At 42.0% G+C, this 11,059-nt stretch overlaps 1 protein-coding gene across 1 annotated transcript; it reads right to left on the reverse strand.

The window, feature by feature from the left end:
* Positions 1-1,414: 1,414 nt before the first annotated feature.
* LOC108068542 (venom carboxylesterase-6) lies at positions 1,415-3,389 on the reverse strand. Its single transcript, XM_017158175.3, has 3 exons — positions 2,381-3,389; positions 1,872-2,322; positions 1,415-1,746 (listed from the first exon to the last, which is right to left on the reverse strand). The coding sequence occupies exons 1-3, from the start codon at positions 3,387-3,389 to the stop codon at positions 1,530-1,532; spliced, it is 1,677 nt and encodes a 558-aa protein (XP_017013664.2). The 3' UTR covers positions 1,415-1,529.
* Positions 3,390-11,059: the final 7,670 nt, after the last annotated feature.

The following is an 11,059-nucleotide window of genomic DNA, read 5'->3' on the forward strand; positions in this document are numbered from 1 at the left end:
AAAAACGTAATCAAACCCGCCATGCGAGGTGGTTGAGGGGGATGATGATGATGATGCGTCACAAAAAGAGCAAGGGATCGAGATCGGGCCAGGTTTTCCATCGAAAAACCATGGCGCAGGCGTAGCGAAAGTGAAATCGAGACGCGGCCACAAACGAATCGGCAGCTGGAACACCTTCGCATCATCATCATCCTCGTCCTTGTGATCATCGAACCCATTCTATATACCCTCACCTTCGAGATCATCGAGGCTGTTTCTGTTTTGTTAGAGGCCCACAAAGAGCCAAAGTCAAAAGGGGCACGCGCTCAATGCTCGATTTAGAGCCTAGACAGGAGACATTGTGACTGATCGGGGTCGTATCCTCGATCCTCGATCCTCGACTCTCGATCCTTGATCGTTGTGTTGTCTAGACAGGCCGCAGACACAAGTTTAATAGACTTATTGTAATTGAGTCACAAAAGCCACTCGATATCCATTTCCACACACGGCACCTACAACTCTTTCCGCATTTTTCCAGCTGCCTTAAAGGTGTTACCCCTTAGTGATCAATCTCGGTGGAAGAGCGCAATTTAATGTGTTAATGTTAAGGCAAAAATTTAATTAAAATTTGCAAATGTTTTGCCCATTTTCATTGTCATTTCAGTCAAGTCATCCCAGAATGCCAGAGGACTTTGTCATGTTGACTTGCCCACCTTTTTGTGGGTTTCGTTAACATGTCCCAAAAGGGAATAGGGCACAATGCGTATACTTGGCCAACTGTTTGCCTTGGCCCCTCATATTTCAATGGGACAAGTTAACAAGTTAATTTTCCATATTTTCTTTGGTCCAACTTCGCAGCGCAGTCATGTCCTTGTGTGTGTCCTTTGTGGTTTTGGCAGAGGCCTTACAACTTGACCCCAATGAACATGAGTGCTAATGAGTAAATAATTTCTTGAATTCAGTTCTGGGATGTTTTAAAGAAGTCTCCCTTTAAACTTCATCATTTATTAATCCCCATCATGGAAAGTCTGTCAACTCCCATCAAACCACCCCCAAAAAGGGGGCGGGCCAGGCGATAATCCTTTTGTATCCCATCGCATTGTTTGGCATTTTCACGCAAGAGCAAATCGTAAATGTCAATAGCAGCGCTTCTCTGTGTAATGGGATAAGACCTCGGATTTTAACGCAGGGGGAGGCTGAAATCAGAGCAGTTTTTGTTTTTACACATGCCAACCTGACAATAATACAACAACTCAAAGCTCAAAAAGGTCAGACTTCCAAAGTTCCGCCCCCCGTACAAAAAGCAGTGCAAAGCCAAAAACATTTAAAGACAAATTAATGTGTATTTAAGCTGCCCCAATCCGCTCCAGGCCAAAAGACTAATTGCCCCCAAGGAGAGCCAGGGAAAATCTCACGCCTTTGTTGATTAATTAATCAAAGTAAATAGTTGCAATGCTCTGCTTCGGAAAAGAGCGAGCCAAGAGCAAACGGTCGAAGGTCATTAGCGTAATCTAAACGGCCTATTGATAAGCTTTTTCCACACCTAATTGCTACATTAATTTCCCGATGGCGATGGCGAAGGGGAGGGCGAAGCCAAGTTCCCAGGCAGCGCCTCCGCTCTTGGTGGGCGGGGGAAACAGTTCTTCCCAGACGCCATATCGATCGGAGTAGCCGGGATAGCCCACCTGGGTCACCACCCCGTTGTAGAGCATCTTCAGGTCCGTTGAGTTGCAGGGCGGCCAGCTATCGGTGGTGTTAAGGGGTGTTCTGCAACAGAGTATCGAATAGGTTTCATTGTTTACCCAAAAAAACCATATGTCTTTCATTTCACTTCTTAAGACGGTTTCCAAAGTTTTAATTTAAGTTTCAATTTAACGAATACAATCACTTACCCCGTTTTGGCAAAGTGTGTAAACCAGCTGGTTAAACGCTCCATCATGAAAATATCCGAGTGATCTTCTGTCATTATAGAGCCATACCAAAGACCCGGCATCACGTACTGCAGATCATCCGCATGACCCACTCCCAGGGGCTTTTTATCCTCATTTAGAGGAGCTGATACACTTCTCTCACCCACGTAATCCGTGCGCATATGATAAACTGGAGTAAAGTATCTGGCCAGGTGGACGAGGCGATGGACACCATGACCTATGATTCCATCAGAGAAGATCCGTCCAAATTGTTCAATGTTATCTGCATTAATTTCGGTAATATTATCACCCAGGTAATAATACTTCAGTCGTTGACTAATGATTCTATTTTGACTATAGAGAAACAACTCTGGGGCATACTCCACAAAGTTTGAACCAAGATCGTGAAGTAAAGGCTCGTTGTCCAGGTGAACTAAGAGATATAATAACATTAGTTTGAGATCTATTCGAATACTATTTCCATACCTCACCATTAGCGGTGTAGTCCAATTCATTGGCCGTATAACTGATTAGCAAAGGCACCTTGTTAAAGTTTCCCTCCTGAATGAGTTCCGTGGGATGTTTTGTAAGAAAATGCCCGTCGATCTCGTAGTTCCACTTCATGTTAATAAACTGATGTGTTTCCCAGGCCTTGCAGATTTCCACAATTCGTGCCCAGGACTCATTACGCAGACACTGCACCACATCCGTGGGATCGAACATCGGACAGCCCAGTTCACGGGCTAGTTTACGTGTCCAAAAAAGGTTATCGATATCAAAGTGATTGGTGGCCGAGCCGCTCATGAGGATGGCGCGATGGAAGAGACCTGCGGAAAGGGGCGAGGCCAGGTGAAGACTGACTGCCATTGAACCAGCACTCATTCCTAAAATAGTCACCAGCTCGGGGTCACCACCAAAGTGAGATATGTGATCTCTAATCCATTCCAGAGCCATCATTTGATCGAGGTAGCCGAAGTTTCCCAGCGATTCGCTGCTGTTTGTGCTTAAAAATCCCAGAGCTCCCAGACGATAGTTGAAGGCCACAAAGACCACGTCGTGATCTAGCAAATATTGAGGACCTCCTTCGTAGACACTGTGACCACTGCCCAGGACATTGGCTCCTCCATGGATGTAAACGATCACTGGCAGCTTGTCCTCGAAGTTCTTTGTAAAAACGTTTAGTTTCAGGCAATCCTCACTCATAAACAAGGTAATTCCTGGTTGTGGGCAAACCAGGGAATCGCTTGTGGCCTTGAGCACCTCGTCACCCCAACCTTTTTCGGGAAGAGGATTGGTGAACCTAAGAGGCCCCACTGGAGATTGGGCATATCGTATGCCTCTGAAGGCGTAGATTGTCTTGCCTGTGAAGCTCTGCATGGTGCCACCTTGTATTTTGCCCAACGAAAGCTCCACCACAGGATCATCACCAACGAAAGTAACACTGTTGGTGAAGCCGATTGAAGTAACGAGAAGAGTGCAAAGTAGAAGTAGACAAACCATTTTTGGGTTACTAAAATAAAGGAAATAATTTAATAATCAAAACTATATACAATCCAATTGGCTCTTACCAATCGAAAATTCTCTGTGGGAATTGTTAGGAATCTTGCGTGGTTCTCAGAGTTTTCGCAATATTTTTAATAGTTTTCCCCCTTTTCGGTGGTGCGCACCCGCATGTTACTAGTATTTCAGCAGAACCGTGACTGCAGGTTTCGCACGGTTTCTAGTTCTTCGGTTTTGGGACTATCTCGAAAACCACTTAGAGATAACTTAATCGATTAGTTGGCCAAGATTAGCCTTCGTGTTGGTCGGAGTTTTGTATCAAAATAAACACAAGATTACGGGCAACTATGCCATGCTCAATTCAATCTGGTAATTCAAACTCATGACCTTGTACTTTAATTACTGAACTCCAGTTCAATTGAAACTTATTGCTTCATTGAGAGATTTTCAGTTCGGCATTAACAGCCGTTAGACACATCACCCTGATTAGCACCACCGTTTGGTGGTCCGTGGATCGGGGATCGGATCCTACGCCCGCAGATTTTTTAGAGTTTCGAGTTTAGTTTTTCTCATGCCAGCGACTGAGATTTAAATTGATTTCCTTATTAATGCACATCCCTCTTGTAATATTCAATTAAAACTACCCACGATAAACCAGTTGCCTTGATTGACACAAGCCGAGTGGTAATTACTGGAAGAAACTCGGGAGATTTTTCCTTTTCAGCCGGATTGAAAACTGAATATGATGGCGGCGAAGGAAATCCCACAATGACCTTTTCGAAATGAATTCGCTTAATTGCAATGGCTTTTAATTGTGCCAGGAAGTAGATGATCTTCAAATCCGAGCAACAATGAATTATAATATTCCCTCAAAAAGATCACAGTCAGGGGAGAAAGAAAAAAAACAATTTTCACACATCGCCGAGTAGCGAAACTCGAAATGAAACAATTTGCGACAATCTGCTGCTGTTTCCGAGGAGCCGAGCTCGATATTCCGGACACTTGAGTGCTTATGTGCACACCGCAGCACCACGGGAGAATCGGAGGATCGGAGGATTGGGGGACCGGAGGCCGGAGGAAACCACCCTGCCCATCCAAGTTCGATCTGGACGGAGCCACTCGAGTTGTTGCAAATATATGAGTGGCCTCTTGACAGACATCGTCGTCCTCATCATCATCATCAGCGTCGTCGTCGTGGAAGCTCAAACTGTGCCACTTGAGGGCTCTTTGTGTACCCTTTGTGGCAGCCTGCTTGTAAGCTTCCTGCGGCTTGATGACGTCGCCATGCAGCTCAGACATGCGAAAAATTCTCACGCATCGCCGCCAGATGTTGTTGTTGTGGGGTTAAGTGGGAGAATCTATCAGGTCTAAATGTTCAAGGAATTCAACTCGGATTTATCTAGTTTTGATTTTTATAATAATTGTATCTGAAGAAATCTATTAAATCTTATTTGTCTCTATTTTTTAGATTCTCGCTCAAATAAATTTTGTTATCTTTATTTATTTACTTATTTAAAACCATTTTTATTTTTGCCTATTTAAAATACAATTTTTATTGAAGCCAAAAACCATGAAGTTGGAAGGAAGTTGAGTTTTCATAAAATTATCATAAGGCCAATTTTCGTTCTTACAAAATTTCCGCATTAACCTTTGCAGCTACTTAGTTGAGGTTACGCCCTTGGAGGTCTCGAGACGCACCCCCAAAGGGAAAAATGGAAATTAAAAGATCGATTTCATTAAATCCGCATTTGCGAAATTTTCCTGCAGCTGCTTTCGGAGGCCACTAGAAAACCCAGCCATGCTCAGCCATGCAAATTCGCAGATATTTCAATAATAACTGGCTGGGCTATTAGATGACAACTGAATGGAAACAGTCGCAACTCTCAAGTGACCAACATGCAGGCCTCCTTGTGGGTTCCTTTCCGCTAGGAGAATGAAAGAAATGCCACGCCCCTCGCTGGGTTGCAGTTCCAATTCAAATCCAAGTCCCATTCACAATCCGCAGAACAAAAGCCGAAGGAAACCGAAGCAAAGCAACAATTGCCGCACACGATAAACCACTTGAGTAATCAATCAAAGCGATAGGGCAACCCAGACCTCGACGTCTTGTAATGAATATTTAAAGATGGAAATTATCGCAATCCGACAAAGGGGCGAGCTCTCCGGCATTTTGCATAACTGATAGCGGAACAATAGACCAATATCGGGGAATGCTTTGCATACTCGTACGAGCATGAGCATAATGCGATAATTTGAGCACAAAAGTGCCGGCCAAGGGTTCAGTTTGGCATTAACATCTTGCTGCCTCTAATCGCATTGCGGGCACATATTGCTGTAATCAATACGGGGGAAAAGGAAAAGTTCTGAGTTCCAGAGATCGCCGGACTCGCTCAAGTGAGCAAATGTCCCGAATGTGAAACAAATAACAAAAAGCCCTGAAGGGCTCGCAGGATCCGAGTGGATCCGAGCATTACTTGTAGGGTTGCTCTCCTCTCATCTCCTCTCAAGACCTTTGTAGTATTGTAAGGAGAGTGACGTCTTGTTTGCGACAGACGAGGGTTAAGAAACGGGCTGGCTCCTCAGAAAAAGGGGTTTTTGTTTCCAGCCTTCCCTCCGAATATTTTTCACACCATTGCTCAGCGATTGTTTGGTAAATAGGCTCTAATTTCTAATTTGTTGAAGAAATCCAATCAATATCATAAAAAAAGAGAGATCATTAATTTTTTTTAAAGGAATATTAATTGTTTAAAATATATTAATATATTTTTAATATATTATTATAAAAATATTCGATATTATATTTTAAATATTCCTGCCTATTACTTTGAAAGACCATTAAAAACCTAATAGTATTTATTCCATATTGTATTCCCAATATTGTGAAGAATTATTGATATTTATTAAAATGGAAGATATTTATAAATATGGACTAATAATATAATAACTAGACATCGGATTTTAGGTGAAATCGTTTTTTTAGATACGATTTAAAGCCACATTTGATTGGACACAATTTTTTTAAAAAAACCTCAATTAATTTTGGCCTAAATCTAATTGTATCTTAATAAATAAAATTTGTAACCAATCAAATGTGGCTTTAAATCGTATTTAAAAAAAACGATTTCACCTAAAATCCTATGTCTAATAATAACTAATTTTCTAGAACTAAGTATAAATAAGGAACTAAAAAACTAGTTTCTTACTTTATAATAATTCTTTGGCAATTATTATCTTTACATAAATTCCCCTTTCTCCCAGAAGTTAACAATGTTTTTTATAGCCCTAACATGCCAATAAACTCAAAACTTCAAAGCCAAGAACTCCTCCCCCACTTACGTTTTAGAGGTTTTACAATAGGAATTGATGTGCCCAAGGCCTAGGGCAAATCCTCAATTGGTTTCGGAGGCAGTGGCTCTACCCCCAATATCCATAAACAAACTCAAATAGGGCTAAGTGAACCCTAAAACGAAAGTTCCAACGGACATGAGATCGTAATATTTGCCACTTAATTGAGATTAATTGAAGTTATGTGCCCGATATGAATAAACAACTTTGCAGCCATTTTGTTTATGGCTGCGTTTTATGTGCACACAACCCATCGCTCGAGGAGTAGTCGTATAGGCAGACCGAAAATATTATTAATAATTACAAGAGCGAGGCAATGGCAATGGCACCCCGAAAATAGTTATAGAGTCGAACCCTCCGGCGGACGAAAATTTGATTAAATTAAATTGAGTGCGACGGAGTTTGTGGAGCAGCGGAAGCCGAACATCAGTTGGAATATGTGTATCTTTCAGATACTCTCTCGCCGGGCGATGCAAATCAAACGCTATTGAGCCAGCCAGTTTACCCCCGAACACGAAAGATCTTTGGCGATCCCGAGGTGAATGCACTCGCATTCTAATAATGCCCTTGTTGATGGTGATTCTCCTGAAAGTCCCTTAATTGGTGGATTGCTTCGGATACGACGCAGTGCGTGTTAATAGCCATCGTTTCGTTGTAAGTCACAACTAGCAATTTAGGCTAATTGACATTCAAATGCAGTTGAATAAACTTTTTGGGCAATGGCTGCACTGCTAAATGATTGTTCACAACAGCTCAGGTCGTTGGCTTCTCGGCTAGAAATTGTGTAAAATTCATTTTCGGATTTATAGCACCACAGGATCGTCCATCATCGTCAACCCCATCGATAGATCGCGCCCATCATTTATAAATTGCCGCATCAAATAAAGGCAAACGCTTGAGTAAATCCACTTAATTGCCGTCTGGCTGCGCGAATCACGGGTCCTTGATGTCCGTGAAATACTCCTGGATGGGAGGCCCGGCCCTCGCAATCAGTTGCGATTGCGAAAGTAAATAAAAAAGGATTCCGGATGTGTTCGCACTCGTGTTAACATGCGTTTGTCATTAGACACACCGGAAATATTGACAGCATTCGCCACGCGGCGCACGAGTCCTGCGAAAGGAACTTGCCACTTTATTTGCCATTTGATTTTTTAAAATTGTTAAATTTTTCAATTCAACTGTTTCACGATTGTTTTCCCAAGTTTCGCTTTTGCGCTTGAGTAAGCAGCGTTAGATCTTCGAGGCTACCCTGGCAAAGGATCGGGTGGTTTTTTACTCTATTCTTTTGCAAAGAGGGGTGTCCTTGTCCCCTGTCCCTTTCTGTATCCCCGTACGTGTGTCCTTTGTCCGGGCATCTTTGTTTGGCCTGAAGTGTCGTCGCCATGTCGAATTATCGTGTTTTTTAACTGAAGTACCTGAAATTTTACAGTTTCGGCTTCGGTTTTTTAATTCCACAGAGAGAGAAGGTTTACTAATTAGATTTTATTGCGTATCGCGAATCGCTTTGTCGCCGCTGGCAAGTGTGAAAAATCTTCTCTTTTTTACGGTTTAAAATTTTGTGTCAAGAGCCTTCGATCTCTTTTCTTGGCCGCAATTTATTGGGAGTTTAATTGCACATTCGAAAAATATTCTGCCTGGATTCTGGGAATGATTTTTTTAGAAGAGAACCGCTAAATGCCACGCGCTTCTAAACAATCAAAATATTTCTGGGGCATTTGGAAATTCCAGTAAGGACTAGGAATGCGGGTATCTCTGGATGGATTGTGGGAGAATGCCTGTAAATGTGATGTAATCCAATGCCTTAATTTCCACAAACACAAAACAAATGCAAATAATATGCACGAGAAAGAATTTGGGCAAAATTCGGGAAAAAAATTAAACGTGGGAAAATATGATAAATATTTTTTCGCTCGTAATCCTTCTTGTAAGCATTGAAATAATGGACAATGAGCCGGGGACAATGGAGCAGTGTGAACATAAATATTCCCCAGATGTAAGCCCATTAAAACCCACACCTGACCTCAACTCAGTTGACCCGACCTGCGTTTGTTTGGACAGATTAGTGAGCCAAGCTACTTAGCCAGCAATCGGCGATCACTTGTCTGAGCGATCGACCAATGTATTTTGTCCCGAATTTCGGTGAGTGTTTTGAGCCGCCTTTACATTTCAATTTCCCATTTTCCGGACTGTCCGCTATCGAGGGCCTGCGATCTCCCCTGTTTTTCGGGCCCCATGCGGAGTGTGAAAGGTATTATCGCTTTGACTCGATCTCCCATCGACCAGCGAGTCCCTGTAGTTGTTGTCGTTTATGTTTTCAGTTTCATTTATCAGTTGGTGGAAATGCCAGGCGGACAATGAGAAATTATGAGACTTGCTTTAAATCATTTACCATTTAACATTGCCATGATCCGATCCTGGGACTCGCAGACTTGCCCAGGGTGGTTCTAAGTTCCTCATTGGCTCATTGGCCATCTTATCGGATCGCCGGGATCTGGCATTAGGATTTTCTCGTCGTTAGTTGCCAATTGAATGATTTCCTATATGCGGTTTTAATTGCGGCAATACCGCGTTGACTTTTCCTATCCTCCAGCTTTCCAAGGGAAGTTCCACTTAATTAGCTGCGAATTGTTGTCCGACTGCGAGACCGAGATGTCCGATAATTGATAAGCTTCCGGACTGAAGGAAAGCGGAAAACTTTCTCTGCTCCCGGCGGGAGAGGGGTTGTAATGGAATAATGATCCGACTACCAGTCTTTATGACGGGTATTCGAAAGTTTCCCTTAAGCAAGCATTACTATTTATAATGGATCTAATGATCAGAAAATGCATTTGGAGAAATGGAGCAAATAAGTGAAATCTAAAATAGTTGTAAAATGAAAAAATATTTATATTGCAAAGATTCTTAAAATTGTATTTGTTTCTTTTCCAAAATATATTGTCATAAAATTTCGGAATTTAACAGAAAATGTACTAAACTTCACTAAGTCAACAAATCTTTTGAGCACTCACATACTGTGAATAACCCATCCATATGTTTGGCAATCGTTGTAATCCATGGCCAAATCCCTTCAGACCAGAGCCAGCGAACTAACTGCCAGGGGCGTAACTTCCCACGACACCGCAGACGGATAGGGTAGATGCCGAATTTACGATGACATTTATGCGTAATTTTTGGTTCAATTTTATGGCCACAATCGGACTGAAGAGAAAAGAGTTCTGGATTCCAACGGCCCCCGCAGAGAAAGTGTCAAATAAATTTGATTGGAAAGTGATCTCTCGTAATTGAAACGGAACAGTTAATTCCGGGCATCATTAAAGGGCCACACCCACCTTTTGCGATCGGGGAATCTGGTAGGACCAGGTAGGATGAGGTCCCTTTCCGTCTTCAGCCGCTTCATAATATGCAACGTCATGACTTTCTTCTTCCGTGTCAACGCCCCTCGATTCTCAGATGGCCTGGCGCACCCTTTTCCATTGTCCGACGTAATCCTTTGAGTTCCTATCGCGTGCTACAATCCTGATCTTTGGGCGACTCCTTTGACGACTCCTTGGCAGAAAGGCGCCGCGGGTTGCTCGCTCAGTTCGTGTCATAATTGCATGGCTTTCGAATCGTCGTGGAAGTGTGAAAATTATGGACTTTCCTCACCCTTTCGGCATCAATGATTATGTTTGTTTCGTTTATCTCTGACTTGAGATCGCCAAAGGGGCCCAAGGAATTTGTTTGCCAACTTTGCTTCATTCATATGCGTGAGTTATGGCATTTGCTTTTGGGTTTCGGTTTGGGTTTGCTAGGGGTAGGTTTTCCTATTACGGGATTTCTTATTTTGGACTTCCGTTTTTTGCGTGCTAAATTGTGTTTTACGATCATCGCTTCCCCTGATCTAAGATTGGAGATATCGCAAGGCTCTCGACATTTCGGTTTCTTTTTTTGCAATCGTTTAATTTTTTATCGCTTTCGAGATCGTGAGAAGTAGTTCCGTTAGCTGTAGTTATATAATGAATTTTTATATAGCTTCTTTGGTATAAATGCATTATAAACATTTATGCTTTTCTTTATAATACTACTTTATGTACTTTAACAGTTCGTATTTTATTGCAAAAATCAAAGAGGAAAGGTTAAAATTTCTTAAGTTCTAATAATTCAGGATAGGCTAAGTATATTTTTCAAATTTAAATTCTATCATACAATTTTTAGGAATATTTAAAAAGGCCTTTTAAACGAACATTCAGTAAAATGTTGTTTAAGGGCTTCTACATTTGTATCAAACGTTTGTTAAAGCCTTTGACTGAGGTACTGTCAATGCTTTTTCGTAACCATCTCCATTT

The sequence above is a fragment of the Drosophila takahashii genome, chromosome 2L, assembly GCF_030179915.1.
Source record: "Drosophila takahashii strain IR98-3 E-12201 chromosome 2L, DtakHiC1v2, whole genome shotgun sequence".
NCBI lineage: Eukaryota > Metazoa > Arthropoda > Insecta > Diptera > Drosophilidae > Drosophila > Drosophila takahashii.